Here is a 27,785-nt window from a genome sequence, read left to right as displayed (position 1 = left end):
ATAATACGCTTTGTATTCAGACTACTATAAATGACCAGTGTTTTTAAATGTTGAAAACAAAGACTACCCGTTGAGTCATGAAGGTTGTTTGCTTAGTTTTGGGGTTTTGGTCGCAGATAAAGGGAAGCAGCCTGGTTGTAGTGAAATGTACCAACGTAATTACGTAGTGCAGCAGCACGCACGCGACGTGTCCCTGTTCTGTTGACTGGGAAGCCCCTAGTGCGGAGCTGCCAACGCCCGGCGTAAAGACACAAACAGAGGATACGGTACGGAAAAAATGCATTTTCTTGTCAATATTAGGTTACATTTGTGGTTGTTCTTTAGTTTGTATATTGTCATCATCATCTATGGTGTACGGATGTGCTACATGATGTGTAATTTTCAAATTGGATATCTCATTCAGCAACAGCATCCGCTAAGGTTAGCTGAGCCAGCTAGCTAGCAAGCTAATTGAGGAGGACAGTAGTTAGCCAAGTAGGCAGACAGGCAGTCTGTAATATTGGACCGGCTCGTAAATAAACCTGTGTGACGTGAGGCAGCCGTATTTCAAATCCGATTCATTGGGGATTTAAGTATTGTGAGAGTTTGACATTTCTATCGCCTTCGAGTAGAGCAGTAAATAGAAAAAGATGTAAATAGCTGCTCGCGGTTAGCTGGTACCGAGCGGAATAAGGAGGTGTAACAATCGCTAACGCCAGGTCAGTAACGTTACTTTTTATAATCTAAGCAGGGTCAGGGATTATAGTTGTTTAGCGTTATGTTTGGGTGCTACGGTAAAAGTCTGCTATATAGACTGAGTAAAAAGAGAAACAGGTAAGTTAGTTTGTCGTTAGTTTAAACAGCCGGCAGGAAATTAGGCCAGATTGAGGCCGGGGATGTGGCCAGAATACAACAGCGAGGGCATCTAAGCTAACATGAGCTTTTAGTGGTAGCAATCTATCAGGTGGGATCTTTAAGTGTCTTGTTATGTAGTTAGCGATAATTACACGTAAGGCTAATAGTAACAATTTCTGTCACTACTCGTGGTCGCACAGTCAGACGTGTCATAAATTATGAGGACACTAAAGTAATCGTAAAGGAATATTTGGAGAACTCGTCACTGATTTTGTGTCGACGTCTAACGAAAATACTTGTGACTTAGCTCTTTGATTTGAAGTCTCCCTGTGTAAAGTTTCAGTTGACCAGATGCCCCAGGTTTTTCGACTGGAAGTATTTGCTTGAGGGCATCACTGAAACTTTGTGTCAGATAACAGTGAGTTAGTAGGATGCTGAGGAAATGTTACCAAATCTGATGTAATGCAGGCGTGAAGTTATGTGGATGCAGTGATGTTTGGATCCGTGGTTGGCAGAACAATTGTTTATTTTTCAATAGAAATGCTGACTGGTCAGACTAGATGATTTTATGAGAGTTTTACCAAACGTCTTGCTGCATGCAGTTGTTTTCAAATGAGCTTGAGTTGTGGGTAAACTGCCACATTAAACTGAATGTCAGCTGCTTTCACTACTACTCTTTAAGCTGGCCTGCCCTCTGAGTGCTAGCTGGCCTACAAACACAAATGCGTGGATTAAGTCTAGAAGCATTATTGCGGCTGCAGCCACCCTCTGTTGCCCATGTCCATCGGCTTACTGCAGCATTTAGCTGAGAGTTAGTCAAATATTTTAGAATTTCTCCCACTAGAGGACGTTTTTACATTTTCTTTATCCACACATTGTTCCATGTTAGCCCTGCAGGGCAGTATGATACCTAAGTTCATACACTGTTGTATGAATGTAACAGTGATCACCATACAGTGAAACTAGCTGTTCATTCATTGGCCAAAGTAGCAAAAGGATTCTTCCAGACTGTGTCAGGGTTTTCCCTTACTTAACAATTAGATGTTGCCTCAGGCACAGCTTTACTCGATTTTGTGGGTTGGAACGTCACCTGAATACCATCCCAGTAAAGGCCCTGCTAAACATAGATGAGCAAAACAAGAATGTCTGCTTTACCTGTAGACATTTTGGGAGAACCCCTTGTTATGAGCACAATTTACAACCATGTTTGTAACACACATACTCTGAAGTATGCTCTGGGCTATTTAACTGTCCAGGTAGCAAAGTGACCACAATTTATTCACTGAGGTATAAGAAAGCAATATCTAACCCTCAAACAGAAAGCTAGTACTGCTAAGATTTTCAATTTTCATTTTAATCTAAAAGTAATCAATTAATGATTGTTTTGCTTGAATACTTTGATTACATTTTAATCACCTAGGTGTCAAATTCTTAGGTTATGTGCAACACAAGTCACCAGAGCATAATATCTGCCAATGAAGTTCAGATAACAAACAACAGATTCACTTCTAATTTCATAATGATGCAGCAGAGTCAGTTGCTCATCATAGCACCCAAAGTTTAATCGGTGACCAAGTTTTCTGTTGGATGAATGCTTCCCCTATCATTGTACAGGCCCGGTGGGCTGCCAGGACAACGAGAACCCTGCTTGGCCAGAAAATTCCTTTTTAAATGTCAAAAATAACACCAGAAATTCATTCTTTTGGAAATATGTGGTTTGCATTTCCGGGCCTCTGTGCGGCATTGATTGGAAATATAACTTATGTGCACTCACTTCATTTCAGCATAGCGTGAGAGTCTTAACTGGATTTTGATATCGTTTACAGACTCCACTCTGTGTTTCTCCAAGTGTGGCACTTTGCCTGTCCACACACAGGCACAGGAGAGGAGAGTCAGGTGAAGTAAACATTGCTCGATGTGAAGACAACTCGTTACATTGCGTGCAATAAATGGCTTATAGCTAGGCACCCCATGAAAAGGCACAAATTGAGATGATTAGTCACTTTGAACACTACCCTTGCCAAAAAAACAGTGATGAACTCTGCCCACTTTACTGTGCTCTCTTAGAGGCAAGGCGTAGGGTTTTGATGTCCCTCTATCTACTCTATGTCCCTATGTGTCGTGTTTACACGTGCCTCCGCCATGTTCTGTTTTTACCAACAGCTGCTGGCTGAATTCTAGTTGCTGCAGCTGTTAAAGGGAAACTTTGCGAAGTGTGTGCAGATTAAGTGTGTTTCGCAGTACTTTTGCCTGTACACACTGCAATGAAACAGAGCTGGTTAAAAATCAGTAAAGGTTTCCTCTAACTACCCATAGCGCTGTTTTTCAAGCTACTGTTGCTGTCGTATTCCATGGAGTGGCCTGACCACCCCCTCCTTCCCTGTGGGATCAGCAAACTTTCTGGCTGTGTAGTCTTTGAGTTGAGGAGTGAGGCAGAGGGACTTCAGGCTACATCCACAGGTGGGCTTGCTAGCTTGCAGCAGTCTCTTTCAATGGTACTGGCTAGCAATAGGTGAGGAGTCAGCTTAATCAATAATTATGATAATATTGTGATGAAACTTGTGATTTACACCACGAGTAATAAATTGGGTTAGCATCACCAGTCGGTCATGTTAGTATGACAGACAGTCAATATGGACATTAATAATGCCTTGATGGCTTGTTTAGAGGCAAAGAAAAAAACTCGACTGTCAGCATAACAGACAGATGAACCCATCAATATTACACAGTCTTTTTCTGATTGTTGGCCAATGGATAGTTTTTATGCTTTGGAGTGTAGTGAGCTTGTCTCAATATCCTAGACTGCTGTGCAGTGCCGTTTTTATTGATTCTTTAAAGTGGCATGCTTTAACCTTTTCACATCTGTATTTTTACTTTTAGTTACAAAGTTTAGTCTGCAGTCAGGGTAACCTTTCCTGAGTCTTTGCTGAGAAACTGGCCTTTAGTCAAGGTTGCAAGCTGTTGAGTCTGTGCCTCAGTCTGGGCTGCCTCCACAAATTGATTAGGGCTAGCTGGCCTTTACCAGAAGCACCTCTGCTCTCTAATCATATTTTATTTTAGTATTCTACCTCAACATCTTGTACAGCAAAACCTTGTATTTTTGACCAGATGTTTCTTCTTATTATTATTTTTTATTTTTTTGCCTTGTGCTTAATATGGAAAATGTTTTTGTAGGGTGACATAAGATATGGAAAAAATATTTTTGGTATCAAAATGTGTCCAGCGGTATTGGAGAAATGTTTCTATAGCTTGCACTGGTTTGATTACATTGAAAATAGACCTTAAAGTACAGACTTGTATGAAGTAGGGGTAGGAAATGCCCCTTGGCTTCCTCTCCCAGCTCCTACCTGGAAAATATTGGGAAAGAAATCAGTGTGCTCTACAGCAGGATGACACACTCATGTTGACAAGATCTAAATTGTAATTTGATTCAACTACAGATGTGTAATCAGCCTCAAATTTCAGACCACTTTGGTCTGTCCTTTCCATTAAACAAATACAGTATAAAGGTAGATGTATTGTTATATGGCTGTAACAGAGATCGCCAGTGCAACTAACTGTTCTTTCACTAATCTAACATAACAGCTATATTGCAAAGGCTTTATTAGTATGCTGAAGGAATCTGCGCCATCGTATTCTCTGTGTTTCTGCAGGACATCCACCTGTGTTCTGTTCCTTTGTTAAACCATGTTCACACCGTAACATTTGGCGTCTGCAGCTTTGTCCCTCTTGCTTTACTCAGTGACACCCCCACCCCCACACAGTGGTGCAGAGCTCTGCAGTGGCTTGGCACTGACATACTGTAACTTGTGGAAGAGAAACGGGAATACTGTGGTCCACATACTGCATATAGCCTGTTTTCTCTAAATGCACAATGCATCACCGTGCATCACGATGTTCTCAGATTCAAGGCCAACCTTTATTATTATTTTACACATCGCAAAGGCCCTTTTCATTGAAGGCATTTTGTCATGTGACTGCAGGAAAAGCGCAGGTGTGAATAATAAAATCAATGGGTTGCAACTAATTATTATCAATCTGCCAAGTATTTACCCAATTAGTCCAAGCATTTGGTCTATAAAATGTCAAAAAGTAGTGAAAAATGCTCAATATGCCCCACAGGCCAAAACCCAAAGACATTCAGTGTACAATTCAAAGTAAAGCAGCTGGTTTGAGTATTTCAGCTTTAGCTGAATTTAGTGCAGCTGCATGAGTCTCAGAGTCCTGGTGTTGTTCACACTGGCTCACTGTCACACTGTCATGGCATACGCATGAATAGAGCAGAGCCATCGTAAATGTACAAGTAACACCTGTGCTCCTCCGACTGTGATCAGTCAAAGGATTTCTTGTAGGCATTGTTGTCCTCCCTCTGGCGGATGTGGGATCTTGATTGCTGACTTGCAGCTAAACAGGCAACCTTTAATGACAGTGTTGCTGTTTGGATTCTGACAACTGTTGTGTAATCATCGCTTGGTCGTAGTTTCAACACAACTCCTTTTAGAGTACTCTATCTGTAACATGGTAAGACCATCCTTATAACATGAGCTCAACATTCTGTTTTGCTCTCAGTATCAGTCTGGACTCGATGTCGCCCCAAACACTTTCAGGGAGATGGAGAATTCACCCTAACAGAAAAAACTCTTTAAGTCAGTTAGCATAACAAAACCATGGGGAACATCTCCTTCATCACTAAGCTACTTTATAAATCAAGCTTTTGCCAAATCGAGTCAGAAGAATGGTGAAAATGTCTTCCTCTGAGAAACTCTGCGAGTGCATACTCCTGTCTTTCATTTATTGTTGTTACTGACTCTGTTTCTGCAATGACTTCACTTACTGCTGTGATAACTAAAGTTAGAGTTAGCACTTGTTGCTTGGGGAGCCGCCATTACTGTTCAGCATGATGCGGCCTGCACTTTACGTCATCAACTACAATGCAGTCCCTAATTGGCTGCTTACGTTGTCAGCTGTGCAGCAGATCCCTGATGGGCCCTGAATGGGTTTTAATTTCTGGAGAGTGTTTGGGGTGGGACCAAGTCCAGAGTGATACAGAGAGTGAAACAGAATGTTGAGCTCACGTAATCAGGATGGTCTTACAAGTATACTCTGTCTGTACTGTACTCATTTTGTCCAGTTTCCAGATTCCCAACTCAAATGAGTTTTAATAGAATTGTTCTAGAGAAAAAAAAACAGTTCGGCTCAATTATGTGAAGAGATTGAGCATGAATCCCCTTTTCCACCAGCAGCATTGAAGTTGACTGCCATGACACAGTCCTTAAGATATTGACAAGTTGTGAGCATGTTGTCCATGCTTTATTACATGTTAATGTAAGACCCTATCAAGTATCAGTTAAGGTTCATATAATCTGTTGTTTCTTGACGCCTCTATAGTGTCAAACCAACACGAGTAATGACTGGATTTCCAATCTGTTTTGTGGCAATTGAGTGCAAGGGAGTCAACCCCAGTCTGGTTGGTTTTTCTTTCCTTCAGTGTTTTCCTCCATCTAAACACTCTGAATACCGTGACAGCACAGCCAAAAAAAAGTGTGATGACTATGTGAAGCACATTTATACTGTGTCATTTGTCACCCAAATAGACCCACAGTCACCAGCTGTGGGTCTACACGATCCCTCAATCCTTTAAATTACAAAACCTCATTTGGACATCTGGACACTTCCATTGACCCTGTGGTTGATCAGGATGCTCCAGTTATTAATCTGTGACTGAACAAGGTTATCTCCCCATAAACATACCGATTTCAAATAGATAATGACATTCTTTCTCTGGGCTTTGGTCACCTCAATTTTCAGATTTAGATCAGGGTCCCATTTTATAGTTATGTTGAAAAATGCTCTTACCAACAGTTTCTCGTTGACAAGTAATCAAAATGCCATCTGGTGTTGAGCTTTCCAGGGTCTCCCCCGGAAAACTGGAATGTCCCCTATGCACTTCTGCTTCTGCGTCCTGTCGAAACAAGCCTTTTTTACGGAGAGATTGGGCTGTAGGCCCTCAACGAAGTCCCTTCTTTACACACCCCTTGCATTTTTACACAGAACCCAGCAACGACAGCTTCATTCTGCTCTGGTGTGCTGTTATACACTGCAGTCTGCAGTCACCCAATGAAAGAGGCATGACAGGCCTGATATGAAACACAGTAGTGTCAGCCACCAGTGTGACATCTAACATATGCGTCGGCAGGGCTTTATAAACAATAACAAAGGCATAATGTGGCAAAAGCAATCATTTACCATCCCTGTCATATGGCAGCTGATCTTGTCCTCCAATTGCAGGGTAAGGAGCTCCCCGACTGCAGTGTGCTCCCAATTTGCAGACATTTTTGGCTGCTGATCTTCTTAGTTAGCTGCTATGTGCTGACAGCTACTTTTCAAAATCATAACACATTGTCAAAACTTCACACCCATGCCACCTGGGATCCTGTCATGCACACTGCCTGCTTAGAAGATGAGTCGTTTCAGCTCTGTTACTACTTTCATTCCTGGTTCAGAGGCAAGACCACTCTGTCGTGGCATAATGGCGTGATAGTCCCACTCTAAACGGGCACTGTAAAAGTGGCTACAATGTCGACGCTGCCAATAAAGTGCTAATTCAGACCTAAGTAATCCACAAAGATTTGAGGCTGGGTGTTCCCAAGGCACTTATAATAATAATAATAAGGTTAAATGAGTGAATGCTAAACGGGGTAAAAAATCTACAGGCTGTAGTTGTTACCTTTTGCCCATAGTGACTTCACTGGTGATCAACTAATTAACTTTCCTTTCTATTTATTTGTCTGTTCCAGATCTTGAATGAATAGTGAAGACTGTAAAACACAGCTATGCAGACCATCAAGTGTGTTGTAGTTGGGGACGGTGCTGTAGGTAAAACCTGCCTGCTCATCTCTTACACCACAAACAAGTTTCCCTCTGAATATGTACCTACGGTAAGTGTGTTAATGCCCGTTTGTGGGCCTCAATATGTTCTTTCTTTTAGTTACCACATGCTCACAGTTGGCAGATAATGCTAATTTCCATGGAGCCTAATATTTTCTACCTTTGTAGCTGTGTTTGTAATTCTGATGTAATTTTGATGTTATGAGTTAATTTAGAGTTAATCAATTTCATAGTGTTTATATGTTTTTAGCTTTGGTTAGCATGCTGCCAATTGACTAATATTGAAGGGAAACATTGCCAATTTTTAACCAGCTCTGTATCAACGCAGTGTGTGCAGATGAATAATGTTAAGCTTTCCCTGTGCCTCAAGTGCCCAGAACTTCCATGCCAAGAAGTGCCCAGATCCTAGCAGGTGATGTGGAATGTGTCATCGATGACACAAAATGCATCACCTGGCTGACCTCTGCCGGCAAATGAGTGGGGATATCTGGGCACTTGCGACGTGAGGGACGCCAAACACTGTTCATCTGCACATTGCAATGACACTGAGCTGAGCCTGTCAGCCTAACTACAGGCCATGTCATTGTACATGCACACTCAATTGAAAAGTCTGAATTAAGAAAGCCCAAGCAGTGTGTCAGGTGTTAAGATGGGTCACCCCAGCTTTTTTTAGTTAGCATCACAGAGCCTGTTTATATCAGGTATTAACATGCGTTTCGGGATCCGAACACAGGTGGACTGCCATAACACATTGCCATTCATACCTGTGTCTATCATGCTGACTGCTTGTGTTCAGATTTTGTTACTGCCTAAGTCACTTATGCTAGAAAGCGAAGTGGCCCCACACACAGTTATTATATTTACTCATGCTTGTTGTTTGCTAGCGTGCAGCAGAATTCAATATTTCTCCTTCCATAGGGCAACCAAAACAACCATCACATCCTGCAATAATGACGTCCTTGTCAGGGATGCATCAGGAGGCGTTAGTGTTCACATTAGAGAAGATGTGTCATCAAATGCATCCCAGACCACCTTGCCAAATAGTTTGATTAATCAGATCATAATGGGTTTTGATGGTTGTTTACACTTACATTTAAAAAGTTAAAAAAAAATTAAAATTAAAAAATTACATTTAGTGCTGGTCCACATGTGATCACCCCATAGGCATGTTAATAGCAGATATAAACAGGCTAACTGATTATTTTATTTACGAGTTTGAAGAACCTTCCAGATCACATGCTGCTCTGTCCTATTTTCTCTGTTGTACTTTGAAGTAGCAAACCACTGTTGACCTCCTGCTGCTCGATTAAAGTTTGTATGTGAACGCAGCTACCTGAAACAGTTTGAGTTGTGTCAGTTAGAACCTGATGCATGAAGATGATCAGTTTAAAAGATATTGAATGTGAAAGTACTTATATTATTTTCAACATATCTCTAGACTCCAGTGGTGATAAAATATATACATAATTCACTATTAAGCAAATGAGCTAACTGTTGGTTTTGGTTTGTGTTTCGTAGGTGTTTGATAATTATGCTGTAACTGTAATGATTGGAGGAGAGCCCTACACTCTGGGCTTGTTTGATACAGCAGGTACGTCTTTCCAATACCAACCATCACTTGTGTAGTGCTATTATTCCAGTGTATCCAGCTTATGTAACTATAACTGATTAAGCCATTGTCATTTTATACATTTTGTACTGTGAAGTGTTTCTGTGATGTTGAATGGAAATCATAGAAAAAGTTGTCTTCCTTCACTTTCCACCCACATGCTAACTTTTGTAAATGTAGGGTGTGCAGGGATTTGCTTTACTCACCAGCCAAAAAACAATGGTAATCTATTTAAGTGGCTGGTAGATTTTGGAATCCAACAGCCACAGTGGCAGAGGGACAAAAAAAAATGCAATTTCCAACCCTGGGTGTGTTTGATGGCTCTTAAACTTAACACTGAGGATGCCCTGTTTTTTGGTGCCGTGCCTGGTTCTACCAACAGAGATACCCTGCTTTGTTCATTGTGTCACTGCTGGTAATGATGCCCAGACTGTGTGAGTTAAACATTTTTTATGGTGTTTCTCCAGGTCAGGAAGACTACGATAGGTTAAGACCTTTGAGTTATCCCCAGACAGATGTCTTCCTCGTCTGTTTCTCCGTCGTGTCCCCCTCCTCCTTTGAAAACGTCAAAGAAAAGGCAAGTCAAGCCCTTCCTTTTTATTTTCTTGCGACTGGTCTTTTTCCCAGTCTCTTGTGAAATATGGGGGTTTTTTTTGTTTGTTTGTTTTTTTGAAATATCCTAAAATACTCAGTTAATGAATAAACAGTGAGATAGATATTTTAAAATAATCACAGACTTGTGATTTGTCATTTGCAGCCTTTTTTTTTATTTTGACAAGTTTAGCACAGGGCCTTTATTTTATCAGTTGCTGTGCAGATTGTGTTGTAGGAGCTGGTCAGTGACCAATCAATTTTGATTCAATGTAAGCAGAAACAATCTAGTTGGCTACCTGTCCCCATCCTATTTTAAACAGGTATCCACTAATTTACAGTAAAATGTTAAATGCTTGTGATGCAGTGTGTTGACCGTCGCATAACCCTGTTTTTGTGTATACAGTGGGTTCCAGAGATCACCCACCACTGTCCAAAGACCCCCTTCCTGCTAGTTGGGACTCAGATTGACTTGCGAGATGACCCATCCACTATAGAGAAGCTGGCCAAGAACAAGCAAAAGCCCATCACTCCGGAGACAGCCGAGAAGCTGGCAAGAGACCTCAAGGCTGTGAAATATGTGGAGTGCTCAGCCCTCACGCAGGTAATATATATAAATATACAGTCACACATACATACACTCTTGGCACACATGATCCACACCTTGATAGCAAGAACTAAGAAAAAGGAGGAAAGAGGAACATGACCACACCCCCCTGGCCTGTGCACGCTCTGGTTGATGGGTTTTATTCTGCATGCCAGTTTGGTTTCAGTCACTGTTCTTATGAGCTCGGTGGTATTACTAATTATAAATTATTAGACATTGTTCATATTGCTTAAAAACCTTGCCTAAGACCGCAGTGCATCCTGGGTCCTGTAAGCTATCTGCCTTTAGCTGAGAGTGGTGTTTCCCAGGGTTTCTAGTAAGGAGGGTCAGGCAAGGTGTTTCCTACAAGCCTCTCCACCACAGAAGTCCAGCGAGAGGGACACTAATCTGGTCTTGTGCACCTTTTTCCTGGGAGTCTCCCAGTACAACGTGACCTTTGGCCGTGTCCTCAGATCTGCTTCCTATACCTGGAGTAAAAAGTGTACTGCTTGTGTCTATAATTTGAGAATGGACACAGTGCAGCTTTGAAGGACAGTGTGTGACAAAATGTTAAGATATCAATAACTTTACAAAATAGCTTCAGTTTTTCTTTGGGAGCAACATGTCTTCTAACGTGAAAATGCTGCGGTTTGTGAAGTCAAATAGAGAAGCTATGTTTTTTGGGAGAGTGGCTGTGGTTGTGCAGGCAAACCTTTTAATGAAAATTCAGGGCTCAAAATACCACATGCACTGTAGTGCATGGAAAATCTGAACTGTGCATGTAATTGTCAGCTGTTAATGCACTGGTGCACAAAACTGTTTAGGGTTGCCAACACACTGACAGTGAGACTCATACAAATGACAGTTTCCACATGCCACACAGCCATTTTCTGAGATGGTGAAAAATAAACTTATAACTGATTACACTGCAAAGAGAAAAAAGACAAGACAGAGCAGCACAGAGTAAAAGCATCACTGTAAGACACAGCAGTCAAGCGAACCACTGTTTGCGAAAACCCTGTTAGGCCAGCTGCTTGGATTTTGATGCCCGTCTATTCATTCTGTTACAGACTGGTAATTGGAGAAGCCAAAAAAGACAAAGGAGGACTCGCATTTTGGCAATAATCTTTCACATTTATGTACCTAATGAAACCATGAGCTAATTTTTTACAGAGCACAGTGGTTCCTGACAGTGACCAAAAGTAATTTCACCATAGATAGCTGTATAGGGAAAGAAATCAATGTTTTCCTTCAGAGGTTTGCTGAAAGTTTGAATGTAATCCTGTTCAGGATGACACTGACTTTGATCAAGTAAAATCTGAAGTGGTGGAAGTTCAGAGAAAGAAGGAGGAATACCAGATAATGCAGTAAAAAGAAAAGTGCGACTAATTTTAAAAGTTGCATGCACTTATTCATGTAGTACAGTAATTTGAGTCCTGGAGCTGTAATGGCCAGTGTGTGATTAGATCAAACTAATTATATGCTTTTAGGGGAAGTCTTTAAATAATACCAAGAGTAGATGGCATGAATTACCATGTCTTAAACTCAATATTAGGTTTAATACTGTGGCAGTCAGTACTTGTGTTAGATTTTCAGATTAATAAATCAGTCTGTGCTTTTGTGCATTTATCTACTTAATCAATCCTGAGTACTTGTGTTGGCTGTGGTGCATCACTGCTGGAAACTTGAGGAGGAAAGCAAGCAGAGGGAACATGACTCATAGGAGAACAGATGAGCTAGGCCTCACTCAGGCAGAGAACAATAGTGTTGATGGAGTTGAGGCGGAGTCCCCACCTCTCTGCTCTGCCCCTTCCTTCCTCCTCCTCCCCCCTCCTTGGCACAACTGTTGCATAGCTGTTGATGTAATATCCTGTTTCCTGTTGGGGATCTCAGCACTGCACAGTCAACTACGCAGCGACTGCCTTCATCTCAACACTGTCATCTTTGTGCTATGCATCTCCTTCACACAGACGCCCTGCAACTCATACCTTCTTTGTATTTCACACCTATACTTTCCTCCTTGTTCTGCCATGTTCCTCTTACCTCCTCTCCCGTCTATCTCGCTCTGTGTTTGCTGTGCTAATTGTGCTCTTGTTCTCTTCCCTCTCCTGTCATTGTAGCGAGGGCTGAAGAATGTATTTGACGAAGCTATCCTAGCTGCCCTAGAGCCGCCTGAGACGCAGAGAAAGAGGAAATGCTGTATATTTTGAACACTCTGTGCCGCTGCTCTCATCTCTTCCTCCTCTGATTGACATTATCCTCTTCATTTTTCATTTCTCTACCCCATCTCTGTCCTTTCCTCTCCTTCCTTCTCTCCATGTATTTACATGTGCTGCTTTTGAAATCTAGACCAATCCCAGCCATCTGACTAACCAGTCCATCAGTCAGAGTGCATTGTAACTAATCTTTGTTTCATGGCCTGATTCACTGACTCATGTTGGCCTTTCTACACTTCATTGACTTTACTTGTTGCCTTTTCTAACCTGTAACTGCTGACAGTCTGTTTGGTTGGTGTGTTAATGTACTTCATATCTTTCCTCTGGAGTGTTTTATGAAAGCTTAATTTTGCATCATAAATCCTGCACTTCACTACTGTATCATTCCTAGTTTTTCTTCGTTGGCCCAGTGCTTATTGACGTGACCTAGGGCTGGGCGATACGGACTAAAGATCATACCTCGGTAGTTTTAGGCTGAACGCCGATCCACAACACACATCTCTGTGTTTCCTACAAAGTGGGCTAACTGTTCAGTTGTAAGTCAAAGTCATGTGTAACATGTAACAAGCACTTTCATTACAACAGACTGATCAAAATAAAATGCAAAGACAGGGTTTCCCTCTTTATTTCGGTCGATACCTTAAATGTATGGAGTATAGATACCTAGCCCAAAGGATGAGTGTAAAGGTGTCAAGTGAATCCAGCATAGTTTGAGACTGTTCAGATTCTGTTAGAGGGAGTTTTAAGTCATTTTACATGACCTTTCAAATTAATATAGTACTTAAAAATGCCGACATTGTTTCAAATTTCTTCATTTGTTATTATTTATACACGTAGCATGGACAGAGAGAAACTTTGTGTTACGTCTGTATGAAGTGTCTGTTTTGTCACTGCGCTGCATTTTTATAAACACATCTGTGACCCGCATCCAGATGTCATCTCTGTCTGACCACTGCTTGACAGACAACAGCTACCAAATAGAATAGCTATTGAGTCACCTCACTCACACACACGCCAGGTTTGCGTGAAGAGAGTGGGGGCAGGGTTGCGTGGTGTGTTAGAGAGGAGAGATGCAAACACTGGTACGACCTTATGAAGAAACTGGTTGTGTAACGCAGCATCAAACTATATCAACATAAATGCTACTGTCTTGTCTTATATTTTGTTTTATAATATATCTATATCTTAATAAGTCGAATTACCGCCCAGCCCTAATGTGGCCCCTGGCCAACAGTGGAGCGACATCTTACAGAGGATGTAGGATGTCATTTGGGATGCAGCCATTGTTTTAGTTAGTCTTCCCCCCCCTCTATCCTGTAGTAGTAGTTAATGTGGGGAGGGTTTGGACTGAAGTGAGGGCGGAGGCTTCACATGGCTCCACACTGAGATTGATCTCAACACTAAACAGAGCTTCCATTTCTAATGCTAATGTATTTTTTGTACTAATGTACTACTGATGTTTGATTAAACAGACCTTGGAGTCTGACTATGGTTACATGTAGGGCTTTTAATTACTCATGTCATGTATAGAGAGTTTTGGGCCAGTTTGTCAGTGTGACCATGCTGATAAAAAGCCCCATGATGGTTCTGCCCCATGGTCAGACAGTACTGTCATGGTCTCATGATGGTTTATAGTGAAGCTACACTTGATGTGTCATGGTTGTAATCTTCTAAAAATGCTTCCTTGCTTACGTGTTTGGCCCAATTTTCTCTATATATGAGACATGTGCCACAGATAATTAAAAAGCTATAATTGTGTGAAATGACCTGTGAAATGAAATAATAAAGGACAAATGAACTTGCTTTCCTCTCTGGCTCCCTTCTTTCCCAGTGCTCTATCAGAGAAGATTTTAGTAGGGTTTGTCAACTGAGTGAAGCAACACCGGGGGTGCTTACTGGTTTACTGTATAGTGCAGCACTGTGTCAGAGCAGCTCTGGTTACTTCACATGACCAGGCTCATGGTGTAAGCAGCTTGGCTCCAGGGCAAATACAAAGAGAAAAGAAACATTCACTTCTGAGGCTGAGAGTAGACCCAGTTTGTGGACCCAGATTAAATATGTTGAATCTGAACGGCCTCTTGTCGTGGGTCAGTCAGCGATTTTAATCTGAAGAGCAGAGCTGATGAAGAAAAACAGGGGGTGTGGAATGGAAATGCTCACATTCCATTTTTGTGTTGTAGCGTCAGAGGTTATGCTGCCTTTTTCCTCCACTTTTCTTGTTTGACTTGCCTTTGGTTTCAGCTACATTTTGCACTCAGACATGCATGTGATTTGTGTTGTTGACACTTACTCCCTGATGTGGCTCACACTACTAATCACATTTATAGGAAAGCAGAACGTTCTCTTGTGTTTTTGTTGCAGATCTGATCCGATCCTCTTGAAATAATTTACATATTTGTTAATTTTTTTTGTCCCCAACAGCACTCTCACATTACAGTGACTATGCTTACATGCACACAAATATTCTGAATTTGACAGTATTCTGAAATTAATACGGGTCATGTAAACAGCATAATCTGTTTGGATATTCCAAAGTAGGCCTTTTCCCGAACTCGCCATTTCCTGAATAAGATGCGGAATGCGCGAGATTGTGTTGGTTACGGGACATGTTTACAGCACATTCTGAATATGCGTTTGAATAGAGGTTTTTTCATCTGTTTGCGACACACAGCATCTTTCCTGTTTACAGTCAGCTCTGTGTGTGTCATGGATACGTTGTACACAAACCAACTAGCCAACAGTTTGTAAGGCTGGGGTAGAGATACATGCCTAAAAGAAAAGCCCATGTTTCTAGTCAGAAGGAGAAACACACCTACTTTTAAACCGTTTGAAAGACTTGGATATGAACAGGTTTTTGGATATGCACAAATATCACTACATTGACCTTATTAAGAAAATGGTTGCAGGAATAAAACAGGGAGGTTGTGTTTGCACAGTCGATCATGTCCACCACCAGTGGGAAAAACAATCAGTCAATGACAACAATGGCACAAGAAGTTCCAGCCATTCCAGTTTTCCATATTTTGACGTGATGAATGAAGTGTTAGGGCACATGAATCTGAGTATGCACAGCTAAATGCAAACAGCTTTGAAGGAATTTTGTCTTTTTGCGAAATAAGGGCAAAAAACTGAATATTTTGTGCGTGTAAAAGTAGTCACTGTCCTAAAGATGTTTAATGCTGCTTTGTTTTCACCCAGTTATTTTCCCTCTGTTTAAGCTGCTATTGTGTTTCCCCTTTCCCTACCCTTTTAATTGACCTGTGTGTGTTTGCGTTGCCCCCTCATTGAGCCTGTGCGTTTGTGTGTTTGTGTTCACAGAAAGGCCTAAAGAATGTGTTTGATGAGGCGATATTGGCTGCACTGGAGCCTCCAGAGCCCAAGAAGAAACGCAAATGTGTGCTGCTATGAGAGGCTCCTCCTTTTTCAAGCATACACACATAACGCATACATACATCTTAAATACACACACTCATACACACAGACACTCATACACACACACACACACATACACCCTCCCTGCCACCACACCCCTTTCCCTCGCTCTGCTAAGGTTGGTTGACAGCATTGTCCTCCACAGAGAAGACTAGACAGAAAACAGCCTACAATGTTTCAGATAATTCTCTGCAATAATAAGAAGCTTCACCCTTAAGTCTTGAGTTTGGGACAGAAGATCAACCTAACCTCGCCAACAGGCTGCTGTGGGCTCCGGGCAGGGTGGCGTAGCCTCCAACGGGGATCCAGACACCAAGCTTACGTACAAGTAGAACTCATTCTGTGGAGCTTTTGATAGATTGATTTGGATTCAGTCAGTGTTGTGGCCTAATCAACTTTTAGACGTCCTCAGCCAATGTAAAGTTTTCATGGATATAAGCCCCGCCCCAGCCCCTCCCAGCCACCTGATTGGTGGCTGCTCATGCTGCTGGTCCCGTCCCCTCTGTTGACGAGCACAGTCATCGGCCGATCCCTACCTTCTTTCTCAGCACTACCAGAAGAATTGCTAACAAAGTAGTGTTGTTTTGTTTGTTTGCCAACACCCCTTTTCTCCTCCAACACGAGTCTGAGATATTTATTCCATGTTCCAGACAGACGCGCTCTTAACCACTAAGGAGACCGTGTAGATCCGACAGGGATCAGTAATTCAGAGCAATACAAGTAAAACTCCACACAGCTCTCACCGAGGAAATTGAATCAGCAAATATTGCCATCTAGTATCCAGTCCTCTTAGTGTGGACGTTCACAGCGCAGAGTCGCAGTCCATTTTGGAGTGTGGTAATAACTTGAAGAGCTAAGGGCATCCAGTAGTAACGGGTCCACTTGTCGACCGCAGGAATTGGCCTTCTAGATGCAGGGAACTTAAACAGTGTTAGCAGAACAAGCGGTGTGTTCTTTACGCGTTGCCAGGGACCAAGGGGGGAAATGTTTTAACATTGTCATCACTGTACACTCAGAGCGGGTACAGCAGAGACAGCCACGTAAACCAAGTGTTCCTTGGCGTGCACTGGCAGCCAAATCTGGAGAACTGTACTTAGACAACTGATCAATGAACATGAATTTCCACCACAATTCTGTGCCAGGTCAGAATTTGGTGCCTTCCTGATGTGTTTTTGATTCGTCTGAGGAGCTGAGGGCTGTCCGCTCTGCTGTACGCGCTCTAACTGTACGCTGCTGCGTGTAGCTGAGCCTTGGTCTCTGTTCTAAATGATAGGTTTAACAGATGTAATTATAATGTAAGCTGGCACACAATGTTGATGTAGGCTCCAGGTGTTTTTACCAAAATATTTTGTTTTCTTCATTATTTCTGTTTGTGCTGTTTTTTTTTTTATTTTATATATATAAATATATAAAAAGAAGGTTACTTTCACTCCTTTTACATTTAGGGGTCGGAACCCATCTGAACTCTTCCCTGCCAGTTTATACCAAGAAAAGCTCTGATTGGTTTAGTTGAATAAAAACCTCCAATGGCAGAGAGACTGTTTGGTTAAGATTGTTTGTGATTGGTTGGTTCTTGTTTTTCTTTACTGGTGGCTTAGAGTTGGGTTGATTTCCAGCCCAAGTCAGTATAATTATTATAACCTGTTGTTGTTTTGGTGCAAAACCAAATGCTCTGTCTAAAGTCTTTGTTCTTTGTATATGCATTCTTTTAAAAAATATTAAACTTATACCTTAATTGCCTTTACCACTTCTACCTTGCCATTCTTTTTGGTTTTTATTGTGACTGGTGAACAACAGAATGACCTGTCCACCTAACAATAGTTTTCAGTTATCACGATTGTGTTGTATGCTAGCTCATGTTTGAATAGTGTCAAGGGAGATCTTTTGTCATCCTTCAACATCAGACATCAGACCAACAAAGTGGTGGACCATGTGCCATGTTAAGGTAGCAGGCTACATTTGTTAAGGCAACTGGGATCTCTACATCCAGTTTGTCTACTGTTTAGCTGTTAGTGTTCATCACAGCTGCACGAGCCTGTTGTGTCACGTTCAGCCAGCAGAAGGTGCTGTCCACCCAAACGTAATTGCCCCTGATGTTGGTGCCCCTCTTTTGGTCACAGACACACATACACTGCTGCTGCTATTCACAATCCACTGGCCTGCATTTATTTCCACTTTAAAAACTGATAATTGGATGTTGACACTGGGGTTGTGTGTGCACATCACCCACAGAGGTAAGATGAAACTCAAACCACCCATGAAGATTTTTAAAATGTATGAAACAAAATGGAGAAAGGCAATGACACTGGTGCAAAATACTGAATATTAATATATGAAAGTGCTACTTATTAAATGTGAAACAGTAGTATAATAGACTTAAAGTGATACTTTATAGAGGCTGAATCATTAACAGGTCTGCAGAGGTCCATACAGGCAGTGCCAACATGTATAATGGCTTTTCCAAAGCTGCATAAAATGAATCTGGAACTGTCCTTTAACCCCAAACTGCCAAAGTGCAGCTTGTTGATAGCTGAATCGTGACCAAGATGTATTTCAGTCAGCCCCACACATAAACTAACTTTTAGACATAAATGGCTTGCTTGGTAATATTTATAATGACAATGTTGATACCATGCTGTTTGCAGATAAATCATTATGGTCTGTTGGTGTAATGATCACAACAATGTTCATGACAAGTTATAACTTATCTATGGCAAAATGTCCAACCAAAAATAATCAATAAAAAAAATGGAGTATATGTGTAGCCATAACAGAATCAGAATCAGAGATACTTTATTGATCCTTGTGGGGAAATTGTTGGCAGTACAGGTGCTCCTTACAAGAGTAGAAAGATATATTGTATAGTGCAAAAATATATATAGTAACTATCAAATATACACAGATAGTTACAGTGGCGAAAATAGATAATAAACAATATATACAGTAAAGGTAAAGTTAAATTATTGCACAGAGTAATAACACTGTTAATTATTGCACAGATTATTGTATCCAGTCAGCAGTGAACAGTGGAATAAATATGTAATAATTTACTGGTTAAGTTGTTGACAGTGGGTGAAACAGTCTAAGGGCCATGAAAATTAATTGTAACATTTTGGTTGCCTACAAAAGTCTTGTTCAGCCTCTGGTTGTACAAAAAGACCCTCTAAAGAGTTGGTCATTCAGTTTATCCAGTAAGTACGTTTTGTTTAAATGGTTGTAAGCCTTTTTTTTTTTTTTCACGGGTTCAAATTAGCATTAGCAATGTCACAGTTAACTATACCTGTAAATGCACTGTGCTAACCAAGCTAGTAGCTAGCGTTAGCGTTAGCTCCACTATCTAATCCAAATATGGAAACTTCTGGCTCCAAAAATCCAAGATGGCGACAGCTAACATGTCAAACTTGAGGATTCAAAACAGGAGTCAACAAATCAGAGGATGGCTATATCCATTATTTGATTTATTTTATGTAATTGACAAGATATTAATATTGTTAATTCAGAAAACAAGAATTTATGAGATTATTATCTCATTAATTCAGATTCCAGAGCAGATTTGTTTTTTCTCTCAGGTGAATGCTTTTATCCTGTTTAAAGTTAAACTGATGAAAAGTAGACGTCAATGTGCTGAAAACTGATTTCGCATTTGATTTAAGAAAGCAATTTAAGCTGCTTTTTGTGGTAATTTTTTTTAACTGTGTGTAATGTGTTTGTGGGCCAAGTCAAAGACACACTTTCCATCCCTTTGTGAAGGACTGTAAAGATGTTCGGACTCTGTCTCTCCTTTTACCTGTTGATAAAGTGGAATTAGTTTTGCCTCTCAAGCTCAGCCCAGTTGGCAGAAGAAAATGTTGGCATTGTAGTACCGCTCTGCAAACCATGAAGTTACATTTGTAGGTTTCATACGTATCATATCAGACTACTGTTCAAGACCAACAAACGACAAAACCAGTTGAGTGTAAGTCATTTCTCTTTCCAGCGACCTTTTACCCTCTAAACGTGGGTGTTTTTTTGCGACCCTTAACTGATTTTCCAGCCAAGACTGTGCCACAGAAAGTGGTTGTTTTTTTACTGAGACATCGCCAGCTTTGCCAGCTGTGATTGTGCCACCAAATCTGTTTTTTTTATTCCCAAACATGATCTTTTCCTAACCATAACCAAGTGCTTTGTGCTTAAACCTAACCTCACATCAACCATAGCGTTGCTGAAATGTAAAGTTTCAACTTATCCGCTTTATAATAACGTGCAATTGTCTGTGGTTTGTAGAAATGTACAATGACAACATTTTTCTGGTGATTGTGTTAAGCCATAGTTCCACACACATGCACACAGACAGTATGTAACAGTGTGTTGGTGATGTTGGTGTTGAGAGATCAGTTAACACACTCACACAGATGTCCAGAAATTCCTCAAATGACAGCAAATGAGGGCGATATCCCAGGTTTGGTGACCTGGATCATCTGAAACATGCAGTTAGAAGGGATGTGCACCCCACCCTCAGCTCCCTCCTCCACCCTCATCCACCCCTGCTAGGCGTTCACACATTCCCTGCGTTTCTGGAGTGCTGTCTGTCAGCGCCTTCTTCCGCTAAAGAGACGCTGACAGCCATTAATTATCACGCAGGCTGAACGAAGGGCATTCCTCTCCGCTGAAATATTAGCGTACACACACACACACACACACACACACACATGCTCCTCAGCCCTCCGTGTCCACACACACAAACGCAGAGAGACACCACCTGGCCTCCATTGGTCTTCATCATGTTTGACAAATGAGTCCAAATGTTTTGTCCTCTGGGGTCGTCCAATCACCATCCAGCCAGGCCGAGTGTCTCCACTGGGTGGGACGAGCAGGCAGTGGTGGGGATGTAATGACCAGGCAACTTGCAGGACACTGAGGACACACACACAAACACACACAGTGCTGGCGGAAAGCTGCCTGTGTGTGTGTGTGTGTGTGCTGCACCCACTTTTATGAGACAATTTTATGATGATCTGCACAGATACTGACTTGTGATGAAAAACACGCTGAGGATTTAAGCAGTTTATCGGAGCTCAGCAGTAAATCAGTGTTCAGACGTGTCAGCTATACACTGTGCGAGGGCACGGCTGCTATGCGTGTGCATGAAAATAAATCTCCGACGCTGGCTCGAGCGGTAGGACGCAGCCTGCTCAGCCGTGCCGGTGCTGAACCTTTGACAGTCTCTGCTGTTCGAGTGTCCAGAGCTCCTGCCAACACATGGAGCACAATGTGGTTTTCATGTAGATGTTGGCTGTGGTGTAGAGGTGCAGCTTTGGCCCAGTCTATCTGCTCTAAATGCTCTCCAGCAGGTAGGAGGAGGTGCACGAGTAAGAGAAATGGAGAGGGGCCATCTTTATTTTTAACTCATTGTAAATCATGTGGGGAAAGTTATCTCTGGGCTACAGTGTCACATCACAATCTGTGTTCAAGTTCAAATAGAAAAGCTCCATGCAGATGGATGTATTCCTGTAAAGGCTGCTTGTATTTCAGGCAACAGTGCTGGAAGTTCAGCTTTTCAACTAAAATTAATGTTTAACATAGTTTTCCCACATAACAGTTAAAAAAATCTCTGGAAAGGGGCCCTCATTGAGAATTTGTGCGCATCAAGATGGCTAGTGTTAGCATTAGCGGAAACGTCAGAGGGATTCAGCCATACATGTTTGAGCCTCAGTTAGACCAAGACTTAGATGAGGAGTCTGCTGTGCGCCGAAATCGACAACTACAAGACATAGCAGAACGCTAAGTGTAGTTGGCATCTTTTATTTGTTTATGTTGTCTGTTATCTTGTTGAGGTCAAAACACAGCAGTGGCGAATAGTGCGCATCAAAATACACGCCCCTACTATTTTCAATGAACAACCCCACACTGGCTGCTAGAAGCGCCTCAACGCTCCAGGATGCACCGCTGTTCTATTTCCAGCCTCGCCATGCCTGTTTTTTTCCCCCTCTAAAATCACTTCCTGTTGGTCCATTCCAGCTTCCGTAGCAGCTCGACTTTTTCTTCACCTGTAGCTGTCGCTGTCCCCAAGGAAAGTAAAAACTCATTGGCTGTCCTTTGAGTGTGTGTGAGGTATGGATGAGGAGAGACTAGTTACTAAGACTGAGAAATATCCGGAGCTATACAACACACAATCCCTCCATTGCAAGGTCAATGGCTAAAACGATATTGCCTGGCGAGCCACAGCTCTGGACATCGACTGTTCAGGTGAGAAATCAGATTTAATTTGTGGGTGTCCACACACAACTTTAAGCTAATGCAGAGGTGGAAGAAGTTTTCCGATCTGTTACTTTCGTTGAAAATAGCAATAACATAATGTAAAAATACTCAAATACAAGTATAAATCCTGCATTCAAAATCTTACCTGAGTACATTAAAACTACAAAAGTATTAGCATCAACATGTGCTTAAAGTACCAAAAGTAAAAGTAGGCGACTCATTATACAGGGTGACTCATTTCAGAATAATATACATCCATTATTAGCTATAATTCATTGATTCCTGGAGGTATTCATCACTTTGATGACTTAACTGCAGGCTGGTTTTATCCATAGTCATAGACAATTTACAGTAGGATCAGCTTTATTATAAAAAAAGTAGGCTAAACATGGAATAACTTTTCATCAGTTACATTATGTCCGTTGACACGCTGCAGCATCCTGTGTGTGCTAGGGCACTTGACGCGCATTGAGGTGCCAGTGTGTTTTCAGCTTCAGCTTGTAGGCTAACTGGCAGTGGCTGACACAACGTTAATGGTTGTGAAACACAATAATATTTGCTATGATGGAGTTTTTGGGAAATAGTGGAAGGAAGCTCCCGGGTAAGGTTTTCTTTAAATTCATTTTTTTTTTATAAATTAATTACTTTTTTTCCAAAAGTGCACACTCTAACATATGTGCTGTCAAAACTTTCACTATGCTAACGCTAACTTTGCTCTCTGTCCGCTCATCACTGTTGGTTTCAGGTTTCTTTGCCGGTGTTGTGACAAAGTCTGTTCCCCTGTCAATATGTGTTTCCTGTATTCGAAAACGATACAGAAACTAGAAACTTACCTAATCTGTCTTACCTGGGGTTCATTTCAATGTCAGATTTTCGGGAAGTGCACAGACAGCAGAGGAAAGTGAAAACACCTCTCTAGTGACAAACTTTGCACAGATACAAGCCAGTGTAGTCAAGGTCAGACATTTTAGGGGACATAAACAGAAGACAAACACATTTTTGAGTGGAGGAGGACTTTAAATCATTTTTTTCATGTCATTCAGAGAGTTTTGGTTTTATGAGCCGAGGTTTAAGGTATCTGTCTCAGAGATTTCTGCTGAATTGACTGTCATTTGTAGGGCTTAAAGCAATGTGAGCTGTTTTTCCTGAAATGATGGTACTCTGGATAACCTTGTGCACTGTCATCAGTTTTTATTAAAACTTTTTTTGAGAAAGTAGGTCCAATGACATTTTTGTGTATTATCCACATTACATTGTTTCTAAAAAAATAACAGATGTTGCTGTTAATTTTTTAAATGTAATTTTTCAGTATTATGAGCAACCAGCAACATTTCATTCACCTCCATTGAACAGGCATAGAGACAGATATCTGAAAGTTGTTGTTGTTATGCTGCTGTTATGACAGGTGAAAATATGTCATTTTGTTAATTCTGTGAAAAGATCATTCCAACGTAGTTTAGTTAGTATTTAAAGAAATATAGAGAAACCGAAGCTGACTTTATTTTCTTTAATTAAAACCATACATTTCATGTGAAATATAAATGTTTTTGAGTATGTAGCAAGAATGCAGTGGCAGGTGTGACAGACATGGGAAGCTAGCTTGCTAATAAATACTATGAAATATGATGTTACTGGTACAATTTCTATATTTTTATGTTCTATGCCTGATCCCTGCATCAAGGCCAGCCAGGCAGCATCTCACATGAGCATCTCTCATGTGGGGCTGTTTGTAGTTTTCAAGGACAATATTATTGCATATGGGCTGGTTAGACAAGGCAACAATCATTGCCAATGCAAATTTGCTTTGCCACCAATTTTTTATTCACCTTTTTGCTCTCACTAAATGGAGGTGAACGGGAGGAAAATATTTGCCACTGTTAACGATGTGCATGTGTGACCATGCCCTATCACAATTCTGCACTTTTGAGATGATTGTAACATAAATGTCTATCGCTATGGGTATGTGTAGCAAATTCATTTTTGTATTCTTCCTAATAACAGCACAACATGAGAGATTGTGTTCATTGTTTCTTATTACACTATCGGGGTTGTGTCATCTTAAATTTTGGGGCCAGGCAGATATACTGTAAGAACAACATTCATTTCTTAAGATAAACTGCGTCTGTGGAGATTAAAGAACAATGGGATAATGACATATGAATATGATTCAGGGAATGCTGCATAAAATTTATATTCGAAGTCAAGATGTGTGAGCTTACCTGATCGTTATACTCATCTTGATGACTTTTTCCATTGTGTAAAACAGCTGTGTGTGTGTGTGTGTGTGTGTGTGTGTGTGTGTGTGTGTTTGTGTATCCTACAATAACCTGAGGTGGTTGTGTGTTTTGTGTGAGTCGACCATGAAGTGACGCTACCACTGGTCACTGCAAGGATTATTTTGACACGGCAGGTTGCTGTTGGCAAATAGATACATGTAACACACACACTTCAACCCCTCTCACCCGCATACACACACCTACATAGACACATATGTTCAGGTGTGTGTGTCTGTTTAGTGTCCAGGTGTTGAGGGAAAGTTCTTTGCAGTTCAGCTGAAATCTTCCCGATGACAGACACACAGCTATAACCGTCGCTAGAGAGTGTGTGTGTGGAGAGGTAAGCTCACAGTGATCCTCCGTACCAGCATCCAGAGATGAAGCTGTGGCAGCTAAAGCCCTCATCAACAGCCTGATCCACCATGTGTGTGCGTGTCATCACTTTCACTCCTCCCGACTGATCCGTCCTTATCTGATCTGTCCATGCCGGGATAAAATGTTGCCTGAGTGGCCTCGAGATGAGCACTCGGAATTCACTGCAATCAAAAGCTCAGTGAGTTTGTATGGATAGATGTGGAAAACAGACCTGCTTAGATTTCACTGTAAATGTCTCAGAAATTAAAACATCTTTCCGTTCACCATTTAACCCAGAGTTGATTTCCATCTTTTGAAGTCAAAGGTAAATCTCAAGTCTTTCTGAGCAAGTCTAAACAAACCCTGCTCATTAAATGTACAGTTTCATGTATAAGACAAAGGCAGGTGCACTGCAGAGTCCATACTGCAAGCTTCCGTGTCTGTGTATATGCAGAGTTTGAGCTTTAGTCCTATCTGATAAAAGCATTTACACAAGATAAAGAACTGTCTGAGTCAGGGTGAGAGCAGATTCTGCTGATTACAGTAGGCCCCAGACACACCAAGTCGACTGTTGGCCAATGTCGGGCTGTCGGTGAGTGTCTGTCACTTTAGTTTTTGCAGTGTGTCCTGCACTCTTGGCACAAGTTGGCCCTTGCCTCTCATCCAAGAGGCTTCTTCAGTTCTAAATGACTGGTACGCAACCGGTCATTTAGAACTGAAGAAGCCTCTTGGATGAGAGGCGAAACGTCTTCAAGAAATGCAAGCAAGTCCGGTTGCCTACGATATAGCACTTATGATTACCATGACCTGGATGACTGAGAATCTTAACCGATTTATCGCTACTAGTTCACTGATGTCAGTTCGATGTGTCTGGGCCCTGATGATTCCTCCAGTGCTCCAGCCTGACACTGAAATCGATCAATGATATTCTAGACAATGTTCCGATTTGTTTCTCTTATTTTAATGCCATGATATATGTATAACCAGTTTTGGAGCAGGGATCATCAGATGCCAGATGATTATCTTCTAAAGTGTTGATGTAATTATTTCAGTAGTGGTTGCTGTCTCCCCAAACTGGCACTGCTGTGAGTGAGGATATCTCATGGATTTATAGCGAGACCTGGATACAGTGTTGGAGGCAAGGCCTGGTTCATTGTATGAAAGTTGCTCAGTGGCACATGAAGCCAAAGAAGTTTGACTTCCCAGATAACATTATCAGGCCCATAGAGCAAGCACACCGGAGACTTTCTCTGGCTGTGCAGCTGACTTCACCACTAACCTGAATGGAACTTAAATGTTTTAATTCGCGCGGCATGATGGATGGATGGATGGATGGATGGATGGATGGATGGAATGGATGGATGGATGGATGGATGGATGGATGGATGGATGGATGGATGGATGGATGATTTAATCGTGTGGCTCTTCTAGACTTTCTCAGTGTTATTGAATGGATCAAATCCCGTTCGTGAAACAGATCATTATTTAGGGGCTGTGACACCCAAAAAAACGATCTGTTTCACTAACGGGATTTGATCCATCCACTGATTTACAGACGTGTCTTTCACAATGTAAGTCTATGGGGAAAAGTCTTTTTTGGCCTTGTGGCCCATATGATGAACTGTAAAGTTGTAATTCCTCAATTTGGCCACTATGTCAAATAGACCTTTAAGTCTAGTGCTGTTTCTGGGGGCTTGGGATGTCTCATTTGTGACCTGCTCCATCATTTTCGCCCACATTGACCCTGAAACACATTTTGAGATTTATACACTGTTAGAAATATGAGCTTTCTAATGGTATTTGTATTGTTTCAGTGCTCAAAATATTAAGCAAAATAGTAGCCTTCAAAAGTTGTGGTATGGTCGTGGCAAAGATGTGTGTCAAAGCCTACTGGCCTTCCAAACTGGGAACACATGCTGTACTCCAGGGGCTGCAAGAAAAAAAATAGAGGAGCTTGGAAGCACTTTTATTTTGCAGCAGGCAGGGTAACGAAAACAAGCAAACCCAGCAACATGGTGCAGGAAAACAAGAAAATACTGTTTATGTCGGAAGAACTGCTGTCCATTCCATGACAGTATTCACATCTTGGATTAATTTTATGTAAGACCATTTTGATTCTTTTGATCAGTGGATCCTTCCAGACTAAAGGAATATAAATTATGGAGGAATGGACTCATGTTTGGACATAACGACCACTTCAAAGGAAGAGTGTCACCAATTTTGTTTGGCCTATTTTGGTAAATCTGAATGAATTATACTGTGGTGCTGATTTTGCTAAAAATGAACTGAACAGTTGAATTAGCATTAGTTGTGTAGCACGTCCATAATGACAAGAGTTTAACGTTAAACAATTATATTTTGATGCTCAATGCTAAGCCACTTGAAAGTAGCTCACGCGGGTCCATGGTGGCAGAGCCGGCGGTTTTAAAGAGATTTTAATATTCTGAAAGCGCAAGATTTAATTGATATCAGACAAAGACCCACTGTCTGGGATCCCGCCTTGTTACCTTAAGCCTGTAATTCATAATTTCAGGGATACATAGAGGGAAGGAAAGTGACTTTGAGTAGGACCAGAGTGTGGTTGACGAGTGTTTGCTGCTAGTTTGTCATCATGCCTTTATACGCTTCATAATTGTATCTATTGTCTGAATTTGATGATAAGAGTTTCATATTATGAAATCCAAGACTTTGTTTTGTAAAATCAAACACAACCACAAAATGACCAGATGTTGATGTTGACATCGAGATCAAGATGCTGACAG

General features: G+C 41.3%; 1 protein-coding gene across 2 annotated transcripts; it reads left to right on the top strand.

Annotated features, from left to right (window-relative positions):
- Window positions 1-172: 172 nt before the first annotated feature.
- Window positions 173-17,900, top strand: cdc42 (cell division cycle 42). 2 transcript variants are annotated; one of them, XM_050037316.1, is made up of 6 exons: window positions 173-266; window positions 7,632-7,772; window positions 9,241-9,313; window positions 9,799-9,908; window positions 10,329-10,526; window positions 16,043-17,900. In XM_050037316.1, the coding sequence occupies exons 2-6, from the start codon at window positions 7,668-7,670 to the stop codon at window positions 16,130-16,132; spliced, it is 576 nt and encodes a 191-aa protein (XP_049893273.1). In that variant the 5' UTR covers window positions 173-266; window positions 7,632-7,667; the 3' UTR covers window positions 16,133-17,900. The 2 variants fall into 2 exon arrangements, with proteins under 2 accessions (XP_049893273.1, XP_049893272.1); XM_050037315.1 differs by lacking the exons at window positions 173-266; window positions 16,043-17,900 and adding exons at window positions 546-698; window positions 12,629-14,518.
- The last annotated feature ends 9,885 nt before the right edge of the window (window positions 17,901-27,785 follow it).

Source organism: Epinephelus moara, chromosome 24, assembly GCF_006386435.1.
Source record: "Epinephelus moara isolate mb chromosome 24, YSFRI_EMoa_1.0, whole genome shotgun sequence".
In the NCBI taxonomy this organism is placed as follows: domain Eukaryota; kingdom Metazoa; phylum Chordata; class Actinopteri; order Perciformes; family Serranidae; genus Epinephelus; species Epinephelus moara.
The sequence above is the reverse complement of the archived record's forward strand: the minus strand, read 5'-3'. Positions and strand labels throughout refer to the sequence as shown.